General features: G+C 44.5%; 1 protein-coding gene across 3 annotated transcripts; it reads left to right on the plus strand.

Moving 5' to 3' along the window:
* The first annotated feature begins 2,203 nt into the window (after window positions 1–2,203).
* LOC129709945 (interferon lambda receptor 1-like) lies at window positions 2,204–19,870 on the plus strand. Of its 3 annotated transcripts, none has more exons than XM_055656650.1 (7): window positions 2,204–2,343; window positions 8,806–8,911; window positions 9,812–9,981; window positions 11,575–11,738; window positions 13,875–14,031; window positions 16,547–16,677; window positions 18,741–19,870. In XM_055656650.1, the coding sequence occupies exons 1-7, from the start codon at window positions 2,283–2,285 to the stop codon at window positions 19,416–19,418; spliced, it is 1,467 nt and encodes a 488-aa protein (XP_055512625.1). In that variant the 5' UTR covers window positions 2,204–2,282; the 3' UTR covers window positions 19,419–19,870. The 3 variants fall into 3 exon arrangements, with proteins under 3 accessions (XP_055512625.1, XP_055512626.1, XP_055512627.1); XM_055656651.1 differs by having other exon boundaries at window positions 9,815–9,981; XM_055656652.1 differs by having other exon boundaries at window positions 16,547–16,681; window positions 18,741–18,897.
* The last annotated feature ends 4,145 nt before the right edge of the window (window positions 19,871–24,015 follow it).

Below are 24,015 nucleotides of genomic sequence, written 5' to 3' on the forward strand. Positions count from 1 at the left end.
TGCTGACTAATGTGGATTCCCTTCAGTTCCTCTCTCCCACTAGATCCTCTGTCCCCTAGTATTTCTGGGAGATTGTTTATGTCTTCCTTAGTGAAGACAAAACCAAAGTACTCATTTGCCATTTCCTTGTTTCCCATTATAAACTCCCCTGTCTCTGATTATAAGGGACCTACATTTGTCATCACTAATCTTTTCCTTTTTATATATCTAAAGAAGCTTTTAGAGTCAGTTTTTATATTCTCATGCAAGCTTTCATGCTCTTTTTACCCCCCTCTTAATGAACCCTTTAGTCTTCCTCAGTTGAGTTCTAAATTTCTCCCAGTCCTCTGGTTTGCTGCTTCCTCTGGCCAATTTATATGCCTCTTCCTTGGATTTAACACTATCCTTGATTTTGCTCGTTAGCAACGGTTGAGCCACCTTCCCCATTTTATTTTTTTGCCAGACGGGTGAAAATTTGGAGTTCATCCATGCGGCCTTTAAATCTTGGTCATTGCATCTCCACCGTCAACCCTTTAAGTATTATTTGCCAGTCTATCCTAGCCAATTCCTGTCTCATACCTTCCAAGTCTTCTTTCTTTAAGTTTAGCTTGAACCACTGAAAAACAGTTTGTTTTTGATACTTTATCACTCCAGGATGAACATCTGAAGTATATTCAAGGAACAGATTAATGAATTATTTTCTTTAGGGGGGAAAAAAATGTCAATTTAAACTGAGCATCAAACCAAGATTTTTCTGCCTTTAACACTCCCTCATCTTTTTAGGGTACATGTTTCGACCCTGTTTACACTTGCAGCATCTCGTGGACCAAGTTTTTAGTTTAAGAAGGGTCTCGACGCCGAAACGGCACCCATTCCTTCTAACCAGAGATGCTGCCTGTCCCACTGAGTTACACCAGCATTTTGTGTCTATTTTTAATTCAAGACTCAGTTTAAGAAGAAGTACATCTCCAGGTTCAGTGACAGTTTCTTCCCAACTGTTATCAGGCGAGTTGAACCATAGTCTCACCAACTAGAGAGCAGTCCCGAACTACTATCTACCTCATTGGAGACCCTCGGACTATCTTTGACCAGACTTTGCTGGCTTTAACTTGCATTAAACGTTATAGGGTGATTTCACCAAAGGTCAAATGAGCGTAGATCCCCCCTCACGTGACCGAAAATTTTAACTGGAGGACATCTCTCAGTTCGGTACATGTAAGTGAATGGGGAAACACGCACTTTCCCACCCGTTAAAAACATGGATAACGGCCGATTTTTGAGCTGAAATTTTCTGTGCTAGTCGGGGTGACCGTGAAGCACAGCGACCTAAATTTTCAGGCAAAAAAAAAGATAGAAAGTAAGGTAATTACAAGAGGGAACTGAAGGTAGAAAGCGGCGGAAGTGAACAGCTGACAATTGCCGTGGTGATTTTAAGATCCAAAATATCGGGAATTATCGCGTTTGCTCGCTGAATTTCATCAAAAGTAAGGCATTATTAACTTACTTTTGATGAAATTCAGCGACCAAACGCCTGAAAATTTAGGTCGCTGTGCTTCACGGTCACCCCGACTAGCACAGAAGATTTCAGCTCAAAAACCGGCCGTTTTCCATGTTTTTAACGGGTGGGAAAGTGCGTGTTTCCCCATTCACTTACATGTACCAAACTGAGAGATGTCCTCCAGTTAAAACTTTCGTTCACGTGAGGGGGGGATCTACGCTCATTTGACCTTTGGTGAAATCACCCTATTCCCTTATCATGTATCTGTACACTGCGATGGCTTGATTGTAAACATATACAGTCTGCTGACTGGTTAGCATGCGACGAAAGCTTTTCACTGTACCTCGGTACACATGACAATAAACTAAACTGAGTTTGGCCTGAAGAAGGGTCTTAGCCTGAAACATCACCCATTCCTTCTCTCTAGAGATGCTGCCTGTTCTGCTGAGTTACTCCAGCTTTTTGTGTCTATCTTTGGTTTAAACCAGCATCTGCAGTTCCTTCCTGCACTCAACTGTGTCTGGGACAGCAGCATCTCATGGGGCAGGTTTTGAGTTTAAGACCAAAGCGCGTATCTTTGTTTAGGACTGAGTTTGGGAGGGTGAGGCTCCTGGTTTGGGACTAGGCCCGGCCCGTTGCCCAGCAACGGCGGCGGCTCCCGCAGCCAGTGACGCGGCACGCTGGCGCTCACGGCCTCTACGTCAGCGCGTCGAGGAGGGGGGGGGGGGGGGGGTGTGACGTACGGAAGATGGCGGCGGGCGAGGGCGCGGACGCGGGCGGGCGGACACGGCGATGAGTGGCCGGGATGGGGGCAGCGGCCGGCACCAGGCTCGTCCTCTCCTGCCTCCTCGGCCATCACGTACTCGGTAGGTACCGCGCTACGGGCTGCTTGTAACGCGGGACAAACCTGGGGGGCGGCGGCGGCGGCGGCGGCGTGAGGCGTGAGGCGTCTCGGGGGATGTGCATGAGGGGGTGCGGGGGGGGAGGGGAGGGAGTAGCGAGGAACAATGCAAGAGGGGGGAGTAGAGGTGAGAGGAACAACTGCAAGAGGGGAGGGGTTAGTAGAGGGGAGAGGAACACTGCAAGAGGGGGGGAGTAGAGGTGAGAGGAACACTGCAAGAGGGGGGGAACAATGCAAGGGGGGGGGGAGTAGAGGGAGAGGAACAATGCAAGAGGGGGGAGGTGAGTAGGGGGAGGAGGAACACTGCAAGAGGGGGGGTAGAGGTGAGAGGGGAGAGGAGAGGACAATTCAATTCAAGGGGGGGAGTTCAATTCAAATCAAAATCAAAGCACTTTATTCGTCCCCGAGGGGCAATTTAAAAAGGCGCATTACAGTAGCTTTTTAAAAAGGGACACAATCAACAAACATAAGCAGCACGCATACTGCACAATCAACCAGCACACGCATTTCACAGACACACTGCACAATCACACATCAACATTCAACACATAGCAATAGTTTTTAAAATGCTTTCTAAGTGCTTCAATTAAAAAAGTGCATATAGAAGGTTATTTCATTTCATATGTTCATGCAATGCAAGAGGGGGGGGGGGAGTAGAGGTGAGAGGAACACTGCAAGGGGGGGAGTAGAGGTGAGAGGAACACTGCAAGAGGGGGGGGGGCAGCAAGTTAGAGTGAGGAGGGAGTAGAGGGGGGGAGTAGAGGTGAGAGGAACACTGCACACTGCAAGGGGGGGGGGGTAGAGAGGTGAGAGGAACACTGCAAGGGGGGGGGGGAGTAGAGGTGAGAGTAGAGGTGAGAGGAACACTGCAAGAGGGGGGAGTTGAGGTGAGAGGAACACTACAAGAGGAGGGGAGTAGAGGTGAGAGGAACACTGCAAGGGGGGGGGAGTAGAGGTGAGAGGAACACTGCAAGAGGGGGGAGTAGAGAGAGGAACACACTGCAAGAGGGGGGGGGGAGTAGAGGTGAGAGGAACACTGCAAGAGGGGGGGGTGGAGGTGAGAGGAACACTGCAAGAGGGGGGGGTAGAGGTGAGAGGAACAATGCAAGAGGGGGGGGGAGAATAGAGGTGAGAGGAACACTGCAAGAGGGGGGGGGGAGTAGAGGTGAGAGAGAACACACTGCAAGAGGGGGGAGTAGAGGTGAGAGGAACACTGCAAGGGGGGGGGGATAGAGGTGAGAGGAACACTGCAAGAGGGGGGGTAGGGGAGTAGAGAGGAAACAATGCAAGAGGGGGGAGTAGAGGTGAGAGGAGCACTGCAAGAGGGGGGGGGTGAGCGGAATTACAATGAGACGGAGTGGAGGGGGGGGGGGGGGAATGCTAGTGGGGATTACAATGTGGCACTACAGGAGGGGAGGGGATGCTTGTAAGCAAAGATCCTTTTGGCTTGTAAGAGAGAATGCTAGTGGGGATAGCAATGAGGTGGGGGGCACTACAGGAGGGGAGGGGATGCTTGTAAGGGCGAATGCAAGAGGGGATTGTAGTGAGGTGGGAGCACTACAAAGGGGAGGGAGGGATTGAGGTGGGTGGAGGTATTGCGGAGTGAAGGGAGAGAGACTGGGATTGCAATCCCCACTTGCATCCTATTGAATGGGCCTGGTCGCTGCATGAGGAGGGGGAATTGGAACAGGCGTTGCATCAGGTTGGGGGTTTACAGGGGGGTATTGGAAACTGAGAGAAGGGAGACTGCAGGGTGAAGGTGATGGTTCTGGTGAGGGGGAGCATGTTGATGTGGTGGTGTGGGGGGGGCGGGAGATGGTTATTAGAGAGGAGTGGTCCCTCCAAGGGGAGGGGGTTCTAGGTCATACAGTGGTGGTGTGTGGTTTACTGGGCTGACTAAGTAGGTTGCAGCAGATGGAGCTGCTGCCTCACCTCGAGAGACCCGGGTTCGATCCTAACCTCGGGAGCTATATTTGTAGAGTTTGTAAGTTCTCCCTGTAACTCGTGTCGGTGATCCCGTTTCCTCCCACATCCCGGAAATGTTAATTTGAAGCCATGGAATTATCTCTTGGTGTATTTCTTGATGTGCACATTAGAGACGTGTACTGGTACAGGAGAATTGCAGGCAACTAGTACACACTGGATGGTGTTAAAATAAATAATGTGCTGGAGTGATTCCTGGGATGTCAGGACTTTCATATGAAGAAAGACTGGATGGACTTGGCTTATACTCGCTGGAATTTAGAAGATTGAGGGGGGATCTTATAGAAACGCACAAAATTCTTAAGGGGTTGGACAGGCTAGATGCAGGAAGATTGTTCCCGATGTTGGGGGAAGTCCAGAACAAGGGGTCGCAGTTTAAGGATGAGGGGGAGTCTTTTAGGACCAAGATGAGAAAAACATTTTTCACACAGAGAGTGGTGAATCTGTGGAATTCTCTGCCACAGAAGGTAGTTGAGGCCAGTTAATTGGCTATATTTAAGAGGGAGTTAGATGTGGCCCTTGTGGCTAAAGGGATCAGGGGGTATGGAGAGAAGGCAGGTACAGGATACTGAGTTGGATGATCAGCCATGATCACATTGAATGGTGGTGCAGGCTCGAAGGGCCAAATGGCCTACTCCTGCACCTATTGTCTATGTTTCTATGAGTGAGTGGAGCAGCCGGTGTGGTCAGGAAAGTGGTTGTCAACGTCTCCAGTAAAAATCACGTCTGAAATCAAAATCATGGGTGGAAAAGTTCACAATTCCTTTCCCTCTACAGCTGCTGCTCAACCAGCTGAGTTACACCGATCAATGTATTTTGCTGCAGATTTGAGCATCTGCAGCCTTTGTGAGCCAGGAAGCCTGTGGGAGGTGAGAGACAAGAAAGATTGAGAAGAGTTTTGCAGCCTTGCTTGGTGTCAGGTCATACTGAGATTACATCTGTCGTGGTTTCCGTGAATTGGATCATATCATCAAGTAACAGACGTGAGATGGAGACAGGTTAATTTTGTCAGCAAAAAATGTGTAAAGAGGCTCCACACTTATTCTTGATCAAAAGATGTCGCCCAAGGTGTTTGATGCTGTCCCCTGCATTGCTCTTGGACTCGAGTTCTGCTAAAATGTGATAGTCGTTTCTAACAAACTACCTATTATGAAAAATCACATTAGAAAAACATTTGTATCAATGGGGCAAAGAGAGTTAGGGGCTGTAGAATTTGAGGCTTTCAATTTCCCCCAAAACCCATACACAGATAAAAACATTTCATCGATCGAACGTGTCAAAAGACAGGCCGCTCGATTTGTTACTAACACCTATGAGAGAGAAGCGAGTGTCACCAAACTTCTGAATTCTCTGGGGTGGAACCCTCTCCAAGACAGACGTGAAGCTCACCGTTTGACCTGTTTTTACAAAATGTTAAATGGTCAGCTAGACATAGATCACAAGACCTACACCAACCCCAAACCAATTAGGAGCAGACGAGGGCATTAGATCCAATTTGTGATCCCAGCTACAAAGACAGATGTGTACAGCAATTCGTTCTTCCCCCGCACAATTAAAGCATGGAATAATCTCCACCAAACTATAGTTACCCAACCAGATGCAACTACATTTAAAGTAGCACTTTCTTCCCAATAACCCTTTCTGGCTTAATCCCTCCCTTCACCACCTCCAGTTTAAATTCCAGTTGGAATATTTTGGAGGACCAAGTAACCAAGAACCAAGAAGTATCCATGGAAGTGAGTGTTCATCAAGTTCAATGTCCTGTGGTGAAACTGTTCTTCAGAGACAATGCCTGATGACTGCCGGAAGTATGTGTAGAAACCTAGACTGTCTCTTTTGAAAGATTGCATTTTTCTGCTTGTTAATTTAAAAAACAATGTATAAGTAGTTCTCTAGTTCCCCATCAAAATCGCTTTATAACCAAGTTGGCCAAACTAATAGAAATGTCATTCCTTAATTCATTATTTGTGTTATATCGCGTTTGTGTTTTTGGACACAAGCTTTGTAGCAGAACTACCTGTACACAGTGCGGATCAATATCTGAGGTAAATACTTATTAGGCTACAGCCAAGACTCTTGCCGACCTTTTGTGTCAACGATGACTTGCATCCACTACAGTTTCCTGGATTCTGAAATAGCTGAAGGAAAGGTCACAAGTGATAGGAGTAGAGTTAAGCCATTCGGCCAAGTCTACTCCGCCATTCAATCATAGCTGATCTATCTCTCTCTCCTAACCCCATTCTCCTGCCTTCTCCCCATAATCTCTGACGCCCGTACTAAAAGAATTCCACACATTCACCACCCTCTGACTAAAGAAATTTCTCCTCATCTCCTTCCTAAAAGAACATCCTTTAATTCTAAGGCTATGACCTATAGTCCTAGACTCTCCCACAAGTGGAAACCATCCTCTCCACATCCACTCTATCCAAGCCTTTCACTATTCTGTATGTTTCCATGAGGTCCCCCCTCATTCCTCTAAACTCCAGTGAGTACAGGCACAGTGCCGACAAATGTTCAACACATGTTAACCTACTCATTCCTGGGATCATTCGTGGAAACCTCTGGATCGTCTCCGGAGCCAGCACATCTTTCCACAGATATGGTGCCCAAAACTGCTCACAATATTCCAAATGTGGCCTTGTAGAGCCTCAACATTACATCCCTGTTTTTGTATACAAGCCCTCTTGAAATATAATTCAAGGATCGAGGAGTGCAGATCCATAGGTTCCTGGCATTTGCAGGTTCTGGCATAACTGATGCAGCTTGGGTTAATTTAGTTTAGAGATACAGCATGGGAACAGTTCCTTTGGCCTACCATGGCCACGCAAACCAGCGATCTCCCATTCACACTAGTTCTATGTTATCCCACTTTCTCATCCTACACATTAGAGGTCATTTCCAGAACACAATTAACCTCCAAACTTTGGAATCTGGGAGGAAATCAGAGTACCTGGAGGAAACCCACGAGGTCTCAGGGAGAACATGCAAACTCCACACAGTCAGCGCCCTAGGTCAGGATCGAATCTGGGTCCCTGGCGCTGTGATCAGCAGTTCTGTCGCTGCTCTATTGTGCTGTTGAGTGGGCTGTTAGGAATATTGTAGAAAACATTTAAAGTGGGCTTACGCAGTCTGAGAGGGTGGTAGAGGTAAAAACCGTCACATATCTATGGTTGAACACTCAAGTGGAATGCATTGGAGTGCTGCATATTGAGTGACCTGTTTCAGGTGAAATGTTTAGAAATCAGTCAAATCTCTCGAGAGTAGATGGAAGATTCTAAGGCTTCAATAATCTGAATTTCCGCAATATTTTGGTCGGTGTAAGTCAGTGTTTCTTAAACTATTTCAGTGTAATTCACCCATGAAGCTTTATCACAACATTTCATTCACCCTCGACTAAATTTTCTTCTGTTTTTTTGGTAATTTTCATCTTATTCTCCCTTGTGTATAATTTTATACCTAATTAATTTGTCACATGGGCAAAAAACATAAATTAACTAATTTCTTAAGTGTTTATTTTATTCAACTTTTTGAACATCCTAAAAATATGTAAAGAAAACTAGGAGTGGAAAAAAAGAAGTTTAATTACCACTGGAGTTGGAAAATCATTCTATGAGAATGATTAAAAAAAAAACATCCCAACGTCTAAACACTGGGCTTTTAACCCACATCCTACCCTTTCCGGCTTTTATTACTACAGTTCTTTTCCTGGAAAACTCCCTTTTTTTAAGTATAGAAACATAGAAAATAGGTGCAGGAGTAGGCCGTTCAGCCCTTCGAGCCTGCACCGCCGCCATTCAATATGATCATGGCTGATCATCCAACTCGGTATCCCGTACCTGCCTTCTCTCCATACCCCCTGATCCTTTTAGCCACAAGGGCCACATCTAACTCCCTCTTAAATTAAATGTAGCAAATTAACTGGCCTCAACTACCTTCTGTGGCAGAGAATTCCACAAATTCACCACTCTGTGTGAAAAATATTTTTCTCATCTCGGTCCTAAAAGAGTTCCCCCTTATCCTTAAACTGTGACCCCTTGTTCTGGACTTACCCAACATCGGGAACAATCTTCCTGCATCTAGCCTGTCCAACCCCTTAAGAATTTTGTAAGTTTCTATGCATATTGAAAAACAAATATATATATATATATCTGAATAAATTAAGTAATTCACCCTTCATTCACCCCTCTAGTGTCATTCACCCCAAAATAATTTAATTCACCTTTGGGTGACCCATTCACAAGTTTAAGAAGCACTGCCTTAAGTATTACAAAACATATGGCAAATTATCTTCAACGCATAAAGTTAAATTGGGAAAAAGATCTTTCTAATATTAAACATATCCAGATATACTTGAATGATCATGATGCGGTATGGAATAATTTTGTTGTAATGTAATTCAAGTTTATACTGGGCACTCGGTAATATCTCTTTTACTTGTTCTCAGGTAATCTGCCACCTTCTCAAAATGTAAATTTGAGTTCTAAGAACTTTAGCCTTCTTTTAAACTGGAACACTGAAGAATATTCTCCTGAAATATTTTACTTGGCAAGGTAATTCCCTTTTAATTTATTTCTGGTGTGCAGATGAAAGGTCCAGTGATTGTGTTCTGTAATAATGGACACAATGCCTAAATTGTACATGCTTTATTATGAGAACTTGGAGCTGCAGCAAGCTAGAAGGAGGTCTGATTACTCCGCCACTTCGATCCACAAGGTGTCTGCTCTGTCCGCAATTCTCATCACAAGCACTCCGAACACAGTTTAGTTTAGTTTAGTAACTCCATTCAACATTGTTCAACAATCCTGTTCAATAATACACCACCCATTAGCTAAAGCCATCATTGTAAAATGGATGAAGCATCTACATTCAGCAAGAATCAGTGCAACAATTAGCCAGATGGGTCAAAATCCATAAGGAGATTCATTGCCTGTGGAGTTAGAACTAGTCAGAATTTTTTTTCACCAAGGTGGAAATGTTAAAGCCTGGAGAACATAGCTTTAAGGTGAGAGAGGCAAAGTTTAAAGGTGATTCAGAAGACATTGGATAGTGAAGGTTCAGAGGGGTATAGAAACATAGAAACATAGAAATTAGGTGCAGGAGTAGGCCATTCGGCCCTTCGAGCCTGCACCGCCATTTAATATGATCATGGCTGATCATCCAACTCAGTATCCCGTACCTGCCTTCTCTCCATACCCTCTGATCCCCTTGGCCACAAGGGCCACATCTAACTCCCTCTTAAATATAGCCAATGAGCTGGCCTCAACTACCCTCTGTGGCAGAGAGTTCCAGAGATTCACCACTCAAATGGGTATGGGTCAAATGCAGGGAAATGGGACTAGCTTGGTTGGGACATCTTGGCCAGCATGGACGATTTGGGCCGAAGGGACTGTTTCCATGCTGTTTCTTTCAAGCAATCAACCAAAATGATTGTTACCATTGTATTATTTCAGCAGTGTTTGGCGGCGTGCCCCCAATTGTACCGACCCATCTGGAGAGGGCTGCGACCTTACGTGCACCATTGAAAGCTGCTATGCAGATTATCGAGTCAAGATTGGGAGCCGGGTGCCAGGGCCGTCCACTGCTTGGAGATGGTCCAAATATTTTAACCCATTTAAAGACAGTAGGTATTTTTATCCACATTTTATCGATCTGTATATTTCCACCGGATTTATTTGATGAGGACATTTTGTACTAACGTTTACGGCATGTTTTCTATTCATATTGGGGATGTAGGCGTTACTGAGAAAGCTAACATTTAGTGCACTTCCTAAATGTAGTGGTTTTCTGGGCCATTGCAAATGAAGGACACATTAATGGAGAACTGACCATTCCATATAAGTGTGGGTTACACAGAAAAGCTGGAGAAACTCAGCGGGTGCAGCAGCATCTATGGAGCGAAGGAAATAGGCAACGTTTCGGGCCGAAACCCTTCTTCAGACATTTCTTCAGACCCTTCTCCATATAAGTGATCCCTTGAGCCAGTGCTTACGGTCACTATTACTGACGCTGCCTTTCTATTCCATTCCTTTAATTATTTGAATTTAATATTCCCAGCCCGTCCAGGGGGTCATTGTGTTGGTTACAGAACAATTGTGCAGTTGATTTGCTACTAGTTTGGTAGTGATGGCAAATCCAGATACCCGTTTCTGTTATCCAGCTGCTTCAAATTTCTTCTGAAAGGTCTCAACCTTCAAGTCAAGAATCCACGAGGAGGAAGAACTCCAAAGATTGTAGGAAATGTAGAAACATGGAACTGCAGATGCTAATTTTGCAAAAAAGGACAACGAGTGCTGGAGAGACTCAGCGGGTCAGGCAGCATCTGGAGAACGTGGATAGGTGACGTTTTGGATCGGACCCTTCTTCACCCATCCGTGTTTTCCGGAGGTGCTACCTGACCTGCTGAGTCACTCTTGAGTCATTTCAGTGGAGGAAACCTCTTGATTTTTCACTTTCACTTTAGCGAAAAAATCGGAATATTTTCAATCTCTCTTCTCCATTTTGCAGCTCAACATAAATGGTAAATATGTTCTTATTTTGAAGTTAGATGTCCTGCCTATACTTAGAGTTCTGGTCAATCCATCCAGAAAATAAATAGGGGCAATCATGCCCTTATCCTGCATCCCCCAACCAGTACTGCCAACTTGCTCTGCTCGATCTAAATTGTAGTTCATAGGGTGATGGAACAGTGTGGAAACAGGCCCAACTCGCCCACACTGGCCAATAATGTCCCAGCTACACGAGTCCCACCTGCCTGCGCTTGGTCCATATCCCTCCAAACCTGTCCTATCCACGTACCTGTCTAACTGTTTCCTAAACAATGGGATACTCCCAGCCTCAACTACCTCCTCTGGCAGCTTGTTCCATACACCCACCACCCTTGGTGTGAAAAAGTTACCCCTCGGATTCCTAGTCCTATAATCAGTTTGTTCCACCTAAAGTGGCATTTGAATGAATGAATGAATGATTGATGTGAATAAGTTTATTGGCCATGTCTTCACATACAAGGAATTTGCCTTGGTGCTCTGCCCGCAAGTGACAACATGACATACAGTGACAGTTAAGAATGATACATAAAACATTAAACATGAATAATTTAGTGATGTTGAATTTAGTGGCTTGTTTAAGATGATAAACATAAAACTGTGATATTCTTGTTAACCTACCGTGTTAATAATATGCAACAAAGATAATCTATACTTTGTTTCTTCTGAAGTTGATCTAGGTGCTCCTCAGCTGAAAGTAGATTTGAAAGAAGAATCCATGTTGGTGCACCTAATGGTTAAGTTAGCAGTTTGCAAAGAGAAGGTGTTGAAGGCCTGTCTGCTTGATAACCTGAGCTACGACGTCAAGTTCTGGAATGCGGATGAACTTTTCAAAGTATGTATGCGTAGAGATGTATACCACAGAAATGATCCTTTCGGGCAAACTTGTCCATGCTGAGCCTATTGCCTAACTAAGCTATGACCATTCACCCACATTAGACCTGTATCTCCTCTCTCTTCTATTCTAGCACCTGTCCAGATAACCACCACACACTGAGAAACTTGTCCCTCAGATAAATAGGACGTAATATGACCTTCAGTCCACTATGTCTGTACCTGACCATGATGTCAATTTAGATCATCCCACCTGCCAGCAAATGGTCCATATCTCTCCATTCCCTGCTTCTTATGTATCTGTCTAAATGTCTCTTAGCTAATCCTATAGTATCTGCTTCCGATGCCTCCGCTGGCTAGGCTGCCACACTGTGTAAAACAAAAGTTGCCTCCCTCGTCTCCTTCAAATCCCCCGCCCTCCTTCACGTTGCCTTTTAGCTGAGCCCTCTCATATTGATATTTCCAACCTGGGAAAACCACTTTGACTGCCGACCCTCTCTTTCCCTCTTATAATTTGATACACTTGCCTCAGGTGACCCCTCATCCCCCCCCACCCCTCCAAACAATCCCTATTAGTCCAGCCTCCCCTTACAGTTAATATACTCCAATCCAAACAGCATCCTGGAGAACATCTGCATTCTCCCCATAGCTTCCACATCCTTCCTGAGATGCGGTGAGTGGAACTGCATGCAATGTCTCTGCAGTTAGGCGTGGTGGGGGGGGGGGGGGGGGCACAGGGGACAAAGGCAGACCTGGCCTGGGTGGGGGACACACTGAGAACTAATACTAATGGTATGCCTCTTTAAAAAAAACAAAAAAAGTAAAGAATATCACTGTGGCTTGTCACAATAAAGTATCATTCATCATTCATTCATCCTGAAGAAAGGTCTCGACCCGAAACGTCACCCATTCCTTCTCTCCAGAGAGGCTGCCTGTTCCGCTGAGTTACTCCAGCTTTTTGTGTCTACCATTCATTCATTCAAGCATTCGTTCATTCATTCATTCATTCATGTGGACTAACCAACATTTTATGCAGCTACAATGTGATTTACCAATGTTATACTTGGTGCCCTGATGGACGAGGGCAAGCATGTGGTAATGCTGTCTTTGCCACCTTACCTGCTTGTGTCGCCACTTTCAGGGTGCTATGCACTCGCACCCCAAGGTCCCTCTGTATTTTAGTGCAAGCCATTTTTATTGTACTGCAACAGGGCCAGAAGAGCTTCCTGGTTTCTAACACTATTTAAACCATACTTGCAGCATAAATTAACTTTTGCAACGTCATTTGTAACACTATATTCTGCACTCGTTTTGTTTTCCTGCTTAAAATACTGAAGTCATAGTCCTAGATCACACAGCGTGGAAACAGGCCCATAGGCCAACTTGCCCACTCAGGCCAGCATGTCCCATCTACATTAGTCCCACCTGCCTGCGTTTGTCCCATATCCCTCTCAACCTGTCCTATCCATGTAGTTGTTTAATTGTCTCTTAAACTTTGCAATAGTCCCTCCTCTGGAAGCTCGTTCCATGCACCCTTTGTGTGAAAAAGTTACACCTCAGATTCCTATTATGCATGGTATGATTTGCCTGGATAGCACAAAAAGCAATCTTTTCACACCATCTGGCAATAATAATCCAACAAAGTAGGACATTCACCCAAATACCTCGATAGTGCGGTTCTCGGCTTCACCAGGGGAAACCACTCGGTGATTCAATCTCTTTTTGATCAAGGAACAACAGGCCAGCTTCCGTCTATTTAGATCAGGACAAGACTTGGCATCTGAAAATGGCTGGGGCACTTCCCTGTGGCGTATTGTTAGTGTTCCACAGGAATTCGATGAACATCAGCTTTTTCAATTCAGTGATTGAAAGTCATAATCTTATTTTGTCAGAAATTAGTACTGATGAGTTTTTATTGGTGCTAGGTGTCGGGGGTTATGGGGAGAAGGCAGGAGAATGGAGCTAAGAGGGAAAGATAGATCATCCATGATTGAATGGTGGAGTAGACTTGATGGGCCGAATGGCCTAATTCTGCTCCTATCATTTATGAACTTATGAAATGTTAACAGTAATATGTGCTTTCAATTTAACTTTCAGAGATAAACATTTATGATATTCATGTTTTAATTTTGAGCAGAGGCCAATTGAACAAAACACAGCAGAGAAAGTTCTGGAAATTCAGAAGACTCAGTTGGACGGCAGTAATGTCTGTGTATCTGCCAGGTCTGTTTACAAGAGTTTTAACAAAAGAGGCAATTTCTCTGAGCCCCTTTGTCTCAGTCTCAAGGCCAAAGGTAAGTTTGGAACTGGGGTATGGATTTATATGGTAATGTGATACTTGATGTTCTGTTTATTTCTCTTCTCACACATTTGGAAGTATGTACTGCCAAACCTGTTTTAATACTGAAGATCAGTTTAGTGATGGGAGAGGGGAGAAGAGGGAGTGGCCAGGGCATGACTGGTCCTTGATGATGCTGCTGACCTTGCCGCGGCAGCGTGAGGTATAAATGGAGTCAATAGAAGGGAGGTTGGTTTGTGTGATGGTCTGGGCTGCTGCCACAACTTGCTGCAATTTCTTGAAGTCTTGGATAGAGCTGTTCCCAAACCAAGCTGTGATGCATCCTGATAAAATGCTTTCTGTGATACATCTGTAGAAGGTGGTGAGAGTTGTAGCGGTCATGCAGAACTTCCTAAACCTAAGGTATAACCTGTGCTCTTGGTACACAGTGCTGTAATTATGTTCTGATGATCTTCCTCTTTCAAATATCACTGACTGCTTACTCAAAGGGCAAGACTTTAATACATTTATAAATAAAAACAATAATAAATAATACATTTAAAATACAAAAAAAAGTAGTTAACCTGGATTGTCAGAACTGGGGAAACTTTTTTCCCTAGAGTGGAAATGTCAAAGACTAAAGAGCATGGGTTTAAGATGATAGTGTGGATGTGGAGAGGATGTTTCCAATAGTGGGGGAGTCTAGGACGAGAGGCCATAGCCTCAGAATAAAAGGATATACTTTTAAAAAGGAGATGAGGAGGAATTTCTATAATCAGAGGTTGGTGAGTTTGGAATTCATTGCCTGCGAAGGCCAAGTCAGTGGATTGTTTTACGGTGAAGATTGATAGGTTCTTGATTCGTACGGTGGGAGAGGCTATGGGGAGAAGGCAGGAGTATGGGGTTGAGAGGGAACATTAGATCAGCCATGATTGAATGGCGTGGTAGACGATGGGCTGAATGGCCTAATTCTGCTCCTATCTCTTATTACCTTATGAGGCTGCACCCTAGCGATTGCAGGGATGTATCTTGCAAAGCTGCACGATGGTTGCCATTTATCTGTGTACGGACAGGGTATCCACACACGTGTGAAATCCTGAATTTGTTGTCTGCCCTCAGTGATATTATTCGATCACGTGGTTCAGTACCGATCATGGAAGCCGCGGCTGTCGTTTAGTTTAGTATGTTATTGTCACGTGTACCAAAGGTTTCAGCAGCTCCTCTGCATTTGTGCTGGAGTCTGCAAAAACAACATCAGCTAGAGCATGGAAAAACAAGCAACTACAGATGCTGCTTTACAAAAAAACCCCACCAAATGCTGGAGTAACCCTGCGGCCCAGGCAGCATATGTAGAGAGCATGTGAAGAAGGGTCTCGTCTCGAAACATCATGACCTTAGACCTATGTATGTTCTCCACAGCCTCTGAGTTACTCCAGTACTTTGTCTCTTTTTTCACACTAGTGTACCTGGCTTGGGAATGGAATCTCAATGATTTAAATGGAGAGGAAAATCTAAGGAATACACTGACTTTTTGTCAACTTACTTTTTAATATATGTTTCAAATGTTCTTGTGTGTAATTTTTAAATCTCTGATAGTTAAAACTTGAATTATAACTTTGAGTGCATTTCAATGTATTTGAATTCTGGTATTTTATTTAATTCACATGTTTAATCGATAATGTTTTATTATTAATGTTTAATGTTTTATGTGTCATTCGTAACTGTCACTGTATGTCATGTTGTCACTTGCGGGTGGAGCACTAAGGCAAATTCCTTGTATGTGAATACTTGGCCGATAAATGTATTCATTCAAACATCCATAGTTTTTGATACAGAGCCTTGCCCAGAGCACGTGAATCAAAGATCAGTGGACATAAGTTTAAGGTGAAGGGGAAAAGAATTATGCGGAATCTGAGGGGTAACTTTTTCACATCAAGGGTGGTGGATCTATGGAACGAGCTGCCAGAGGAGATAGTTGAGGCAGGGACTATCCCAATGTTTAAGAAACAGTTGGACAGGTACATGGATAGGACAGGTTTTGGGGGATATGGACCAACCGCGGGCAGGTGGGACTAGTGTAGCTGGAGATAGACATAAAAAGCTGGAGTAACTCAGCGGGACAGTCAGTGATATCTGGAGAGAAGGAATGCTTGACGTTTCTGGTCAAGACCCTTCTTCAGACTGGTTGGGTGAAGACGATGATGTAGAGAGATAAAGAACTATGAATGAAATATATCCAAAAAACTAGTGGGGAGCATGAAGAATCACAGAGGGGTAGCATCAAGAGAGGATGTTGCAGAACTCTCGTTGGAGAGGAGGAGAACTTCTTCAAAGCAGACATACTGTGAACAGATTTCCCAGTGTAGCTGGGACATGTTGGCTGATGTGGACAAGTTGCTTCCACACAGTCTATCTATGACTCTAACTAGTGTGGATATTTTTCTGTTTGTACCTTTTTGTTTGTCCATCCTTCTCTGTCTATAGAAATAAGGTTAAGCCTCAAGCATTTTAACATTACGTTTTCCATTCAGGAATGCACATGTTGATGGTTCTTGTCCTGGTGGCGTGTGCGCTGGGATTATTCATTCTGATTCCTTCAGTTGTGATCAAAGTGAGAAATATCATCTCGGTTCCATCAGGACTGAAGACCCCGGAAGCATTGGTTGGTAAAACTAACTCATATTCTTATATTCTCTGTCGTTTGATAACAATTTATCAAAAAATCCCTGTTCTTCAACTATTTGAAGAACTGGGATTTTTTTTGGCTGATTTGTCATCTGCATCTTGGTGGAAATGCAGAGCAGATTTAATCTTTAGAGATACAGCTCTGAAACAGGCCCTTCGGCCCATCGGGAGTGTGCTGAATATCCTTCACAATTTACAATTTTACCGAAGCCCATTAATCGACAAACCTGTGTATCTTTAGAATGTGGGGGGAAACTGGAGCACCTGGGGGAAAACACACGTGGTCACAGGGAGAACGTACAAATTCTGTACAGACAGTACACGTAGTCAGGATCAAACCTGGGTCTCTGCCGCTGTGAGGCAGCAACTCTACCACTGCACCACCGTGCCACTCCAGAGAGAAATATTTCAAAGTTGATAGATACACAAGAAACTGCAGATGCTGGAATCTTGAGCAAAACACAAAGTGCTGGAGGAACTCAGTGGGTCGGGAGGTGCCTGGATAGAACGGTGTCTGTCCACTTCCTCCACTGATACCACCTGACTCGCCCAACTCCTCCAGCCCTTTGCTTTAATTATTGATGATGTTTTATCAAAACTAACATAACTCTATCCAACTAACTGTGCAAACCAACTCGAGCTTCTCTCTTCAAAGATGCTCCTGCAATTATGTTAATTTTTATTCAGATTTCCAGCGTGCAGTTTTGTGTTGGACTTTAGATTATCATTCCCAAGTCCTGATGACAAAAAACGAGATGAAAAAAGTTTGGAGTTACAAAGCGACCAAAACTGAAGGCCTGTGTTGGGATGTGTAGGAAAGAACTGCAGATGCTGGTTTAAATCGAAGATGCTGGAGTAACTCAGCGGGACAGGGAGCTTCTCAGAGATGCTGCCTGTCCCACTGAGTTACTCCTGCATTATGTGCCTATGTTAGGATAGATTGGTGAAATTCAGTGACAGAAATGGCAGTGGGGAATGCTGAAGGTGAAAAATAAAAGGAATATCTGGGGATGTTTGGCATCACAGTTAGTGGTAAAGGAGGATTTTAGCCCGCTGGCCTTTATCAGCCCTTATCAGTCAGGGAATTGAAGTGTCCCAACCTGAAACATCACCTATCCATGTTCTCCACAGATGCTGCCTGACCCGCTGAGTTACTCCAGCACTCAGTGAAATGTCACCTATCCATGTTCTCCACAGATGCTGCCTGACCCGCTGAGTTACTCCAGCACTCTGTGAAACGTCACCTATCCATGTTCTTCACAGATGCTGCCTGACCCGCTGAGTTACTCCAGCACTCTGTGAAACGTCACCTATCCACGTTCTCCACAGATGCTGCCTGACCCACTGAGTTATGGTGCAGCAGCATCTATGGAGCGAAGGAAATAGGCAACGTTTCGGGCCGAAACCTTCTGGAAATAGGCAACGTTTCGGGCCGAAACCCAGAAGGGTTTCGACCCGAAACGTTACCTATTTCCTTAGCTCCATAGATGCTGCTGCACCCGCTGAGTTACTCCAGCACTCTGTGAAAAGTCACCTATCCATGTTCTCCACAGATGCTGCCTGACCCGCTGAGTTACTCCAGCACTCTGTACCTATAACTGGGTATAGAAGTTGGGACATTACATCACCATTTTACAAGATGTCAATGTGGGGCCTCACCTGGAGTATTGTGCACATTTTGGTCTCCCTGTTATAGGAACGATGCTGTTAAGCTGGAGAAAGGCTGAGAGGAGATTTACAAGGATGTTGCCAGGGTACAAGGGCCTGAGGTGTAGGGATGGATGGGCAGGCAAGAACTTTATTCTAGAACGTAGCAGGCTGAGGGGTGATCTTATGAATAAAATCATACGGGGAATAGATAGACGGTGGGTGCATAAGACCCTAACCCTAATGCATAAGAGCCTTTTTCCAAGTATACTTATTTAATGATAGCATATACAGTTAAAAATAAAACTTTGTAGTTTCAATAGTTATTAAATTGATGTGCTATTTTTTAATTCATTTGAACCATCCATTACTAAAGAACGTTTCTTTTATTAGGATTTCACAAATAAAATATCTTCTATCCAAATGGAATATTGCCAACCTGTTGATTGCAGTCTGTTAAATGTTATTCACTGTAACGAAAGTGGAATGATGAAAGAAAAACCTTCCTCTGAAAGAACTGTTCCTGGGGACGATATTGCAACTGGTGCTTTGGGTGGTCTGGACTCTTCCAGTGAGAGTGATGAGGACTTGGAATCGTACGGTTACACCGAGAATCGCTGGATTCCCGACGGAGTGATCATGGACAGAGATGAAAGACATGATGATAGTTTCTACCAGGCAGCCAACACAGACCCATATCGGAAAGCAAATTGCTCTTTCACGTCCAATCATGCTGCCTTTGACATCCAGAGTCAGGGCTCTGGGTGTTCTCATCACACTCCACTCCAGACTAAATTGTGCAGCGATGTTGCCAGCCCTTGCAGTGTTAATTCTGTGTTGCTGAATTGCAGCAACTTCCATGACAGTATTAATGTATTGGAGCCCTGTGACGAGGGGAGTAACGATGATGTCCCTTTGACTTCTGTGAAGCTGCTCACTTGTAACGGGGGGATCGATGATGGTGATGACCTGTTATCTTTTAACCCACCAGTGCCTGATCATGATTTGAACCCACAGGACAATGTAGCCTGGGACATTGGCTCCAATCCTACTTGCCTCTATGGGATGTAGGGAAAGTATTTTACTCCAGAGATACAGTGCAGAAACAAGCTGACAAGTGATCACTCCGTATGCCAGTACCCTCCTACACAGTTTTACCGAAGCCCATTAACCTACAAACCTGTACATCTTTACAATGTGGGAGAAAAACGGAGAAAAACGGACAAGTGTGCAAACTCTGCACAGACAGCACGGGTAGTCGGGATCCAACCCGGGTCTCTGGCGCTGTAAGGCAGCGGCTTTACCTCTGCACCACCATGCTGCCTAAATGTTTACTGTGCATTTTGTATTCTGTAATAGGAATTTTGTATTGACAAGATACTCTAGGTGCAGGAATCGTGAACAAAACACAAACTGCTGGAGAAACTCAGCGAGTCAGGCAGCATCTGTGGAAGGTACACAAAAAAGCTGGAGAAACTCAGCGGGTGCAGCAGCATCTATGGAGCGAAGGAAATAGGCAACGTTTCGGGCCGAAACCCTTCAGGAAGGAAATAGGTAACGTTTCGGGCCGAAACCCGAAAGGGTTTCGTCCCGAAACGTTGCCTATTTCCTTCGATCCATAGATGTTGCTGCACCCACTGAGTTTCTCCAGCTATTTTGTGTGCCTTCGATTTTCCAGCATCTGCAGTTCCTTCTTAATAAGCATCTGTGGAAGATTGGGTAGAGGGGAGTTGAAGATGGGACCTGAGCCATAACATCCTATGTTCCACCAACCATGGAGGCTGCCTGACCCACCGAGTTCCTCCAGTAGTAATAGCAACATGGAACTCCCTCCAAAACTCAGATGATTTCTCTATTGCAATTATTGCATTACTGCATATTTTTACTCAGAAGTATTAAGGGAGGGGGCAGATGTGCCCAGTTGGTTTGTGCCTGCATCAGCCAGGCTCACGGGCCGACTCTCCCTAGCTGCCTGATCAGCTTTTAATCAGAGTATTATAACATGTAACATTACCCAGTATTCATGTTAACTGAGACCGTTTGCACTGTAGCATTTTGAAAAATCAGTGTTTTTCAAACCAGGTATTCTTGTGTATTTCCATATTTTTTTAACTTTTTTAAAAATAAAAGGACATTTCTAGAAAATCTGGTCATTGTGGGTTTTGTGATTTGTAGATTCCATGGTCTTTATTTTTATTGGTATATTCAAATATTCATGTTGCTACTATTAAATATATTCTTCATAACTTTTGGAGCAAGATCTTTTCACAACAGTCATACAGTGTGAAAACAGGCTCTGTGGCGTAACTAGCCCAAGCTGACCAACATGCCCCATCCACACTACACCGCTGTACACCTGTCCTATCCATGTACCTGGCTGAATGTTTCTTAAACGTTGCAATAGTCCCTGCCTCAACTACCTCCCCTAGCAGCTCGTTCCAGACACCTACCACCCTTTGTGTAAAAAAAATTACCCCTCAGGTTTCTGTTGCACCTTGAACCGATATCCTCTGGTTCTCGATTCCCCTGCTCTGGGTAAAAGACTCTGCTTTTCCCTGATCTATTCCTCTCGTGATTTTATACGCCACAATAAGATCACCCCCTCATCCTCCTGCACTCCAAGGAATAAAGTCCCAGCCTGCCCAACCTCTCCCTGTAGCTCAGGCCCTCGGATCCTGACAACATCCTCAAATCTTCTCTGCACCCTTTCCAGCTTGACAACATGGTGACCAAAACTGAAAGCAATAGTCTAAATGCGGCCTCACCAATGTCTGATATAACTGCAACATGGCCTCCCAACTTCTATACTTCCCAGAGAAACACAAAAAGCTGGAGTAATGCCCCTGTCCCACTTAGGAAACCTGAACGGAAACCTCTGGAGACTTTGCCCCCCACCCAAGGTTTCCGTTCGGTTTGCCGAGGTGGTTCTCAGGTGGTTGCCGGAGGTTGCAGGTAATGGAAGCAGGTAGAGAGACTGACAAAAACCTCCGGGAACCGCACGGAAACCTTGGGTGGGGGGCAAAGTCTCCAGAGGTTTCCGTTCAGGTTTCCTAAGTGGGACAGGGGCATTACTCAGCAGTACAGGCAGCATCTCTGGAGAGAAGGAATGGGTGACGTTTCGAGTCGAGATCCTTCTTTAGACTTCCATGCTCCCTAAATACTTTGCAGTCAATAAAATACTTTGGGTGTAGGTGCTATTTTAATGTGGCAGCTAGGTTGAACATGGCAAATTTCCAAAAATGACAATTTTAACACAGACTACATAGACCTCTTTGAATCTTACCGAATGGTGAAAGGCTGGAAATTGGATGTGGAGAGTATTGCCAAGTTGAATGGCCTCACTGCACAGATCCCCAAATCCCTGAAGGTGGCAGTACAGGTGGATAAGGCAGTGAAGAAGGTGTACTTGGTGTTTAGTGGAGACATGGAATACATGAGCTGGGATATTATAGTACAGCTTTGCCCACTGCAGAATTATTTATGTTGCAGTTCTGGTCACCATACAATCAGAAATAAGTGATTTACAAGGATGTTGCCAGGACTAGAGGGTCTGAGCAGCCTCATCTATAAGACTCTTTACCTGTTCTACTGTGTATGGGTTGGTTGTACCCATGTATAATGTGACTGGGTGGTACTCAAAATAACATTTTTAATTGCATTTCAGTTCACATGACCACATAAATCATATCAATGCCTGTATTCTCGTCCAAGTCATTTATATATTGTGAGCAGATTTGGGCCCCGTATCAGAGGGAGGGAGCGCTGGTGTTGGGGACTCTAGAGGAACGGTCTCCAAGCTCATCCAGCAAGTGTGTGAACCATTGCTTCATCTCCCACCGAGCAGGGGGACTCTTGCAACAACCGTTGCAAACAACGTCTCAGACAAAGAAAATTTAACGTGAGATGTTGTGGTGGTTTGCCCACATCCTGTGTTCCAGTGAGAGCAACATATTGTTGCATAGGTTGCGCTAACTCAGCGCAAACAGGGGATTTTGCGTTGCAGTTATGCATAAACTCTGCAAGATAAAAGGCAGATATATCTTATAGAGGTGCAGAGAACCAATGAGGGGAATTGATCGGCTGAATGCACAGAGTATTTGAATCGAGGAATAGATGACATAGTTGAGGGGAGGGGTGGGTGAGAGATTGCAACCTTCACGTGGTCCACTCTGTTTGGACGAATGCAATCAACCTGGCGTGCACAAACACAAGATCAAACAGAACAAGTTAAAGACAAAAATGCTGGAGAAACCCAGCGGGTAAGGAAGCATCTATGTAGCGAAGGAAATAGGCGATGTTTCGGGTCGAGACCCTCCTTCAGACTGATGTGAGGATCTCGACCCGAAACGTTGCCTATTTCCTTCGCTCCATAGATGCTGCCTCGCCTGCTGAGTTTCTCCAGCATTTTTGCCTTTACCTTCGATTTTCCAGCATCTGCAATTCCTTCTTAAACATCAAACAGAACAAGTTGCCTTACAACTTTAGGCTGTGCACGCCGCACACAAGAAGAAGAAGGGTGAGAGGAAACATCTAAGACCTATCCGTTTTCTCCAGAAATGCTTCCTGACCCATTGAATAACTCTGTACTAAAATGTAATGAGTGGTTGAGGGGCAACTTTTTCACATAAGTGTTTATATAAAACGAGCTGCCAGAGGAGGCAAGTACTGTAATGACATTTAGAAGATATTTGACCAGCTACATAGGTGGAAAGGTTTAGAGAGATATGGCCCAAAGGTGGGCAGGTGGGAGTCGGTCAGAAGGGGCATCTTGGTCGATTTGGGCTGATGGGCCTGTTTCCCTGCCCTATGTAACTATTACTAAGAGCAAACCTTCCTTTACAAGCATCACGAGAGAGCAATTATATTTTCAGGAAGTGTGCATTGCTAAATTAATCTTCTGCAAAGTGGTCTAGAATAAAGTAGGTTATAGCAGTGAGGAGGAGAATTGTTTACTTTCTCCACTGCTATGGATCTTGTACAAGGAGACAGATTTATTGTGTTAGTATGTAATCCTCCCATGTACATTTGATAACAATTTAAGAACAGTTTTTATCATCATGCCATTAGGCTTCTGAACTCATAAACACATCATATATGTTGAATATTCGATTCATTATTATTGTCTTTTACCTACCAATGCCACTCTTATCTTTTTTTTTTTAACCTTAATTTTATCCTTGTAATATCATTGCTGAGGTGACCCGTTGTCTTGTCAAACACATTGTACCGTTGACTATGTGTTAACCTACATATGATAAATAAAAACTGAACTGAGCTAAGCTGAGAGTCTTGCCCAGAGTAGGGGAATCGAGAACCAGAGGACACAGGTTTAAGGTGAGGGGGAAAAGATTTAATAGGGATCTGAGGGGTAATATTCTCACACAAAGGGTGGTGGGTGTATGGAACGAGCTGCCGGAGGAGGTAGTTGAGGCAAGGTCTATTGCAATGTTTAAGAAACAGCTAGACAGGTACATGGATAGGACAGGTTTAGAGGGATATGGACCAAATGCAGGAAGGTGGGACTAGTGTAGCTGGGGCATGTTGGTCGTTTAACTTTCTTTGATTTTTTAATTATTCATGAATAATAAATGCTAGCGTCTGAAGAAGGGTCCTGACGTGAAAACGTCACCTAACCATGTTCTCCACAAATGCTGCCTGACCCGCTGAG

This window comes from Leucoraja erinacea, chromosome 26, assembly GCF_028641065.1.
Source record: "Leucoraja erinacea ecotype New England chromosome 26, Leri_hhj_1, whole genome shotgun sequence".
NCBI lineage: Eukaryota > Metazoa > Chordata > Chondrichthyes > Rajiformes > Rajidae > Leucoraja > Leucoraja erinaceus.

Excerpts from the sequence above, each read along its gene's own strand:
- LOC129709945 (XM_055656650.1), top strand. The coding sequence starts at position 2,283 with ATGGGGGCAGCGGCCGGCACCAGGCTCGTCCTCTCCTGCCTCCTCGGC. Across the intron at positions 9,982-11,574 it reads TTTTAACCCATTTAAAGACA|TTGATCTAGGTGCTCCTCAG; the intron begins GTAGGTATTTTT and ends TTTCTTCTGAAG. Across the intron at positions 14,032-16,546 it reads TCTCAGTCTCAAGGCCAAAG|GAATGCACATGTTGATGGTT; the intron begins GTAAGTTTGGAA and ends TTTTCCATTCAG.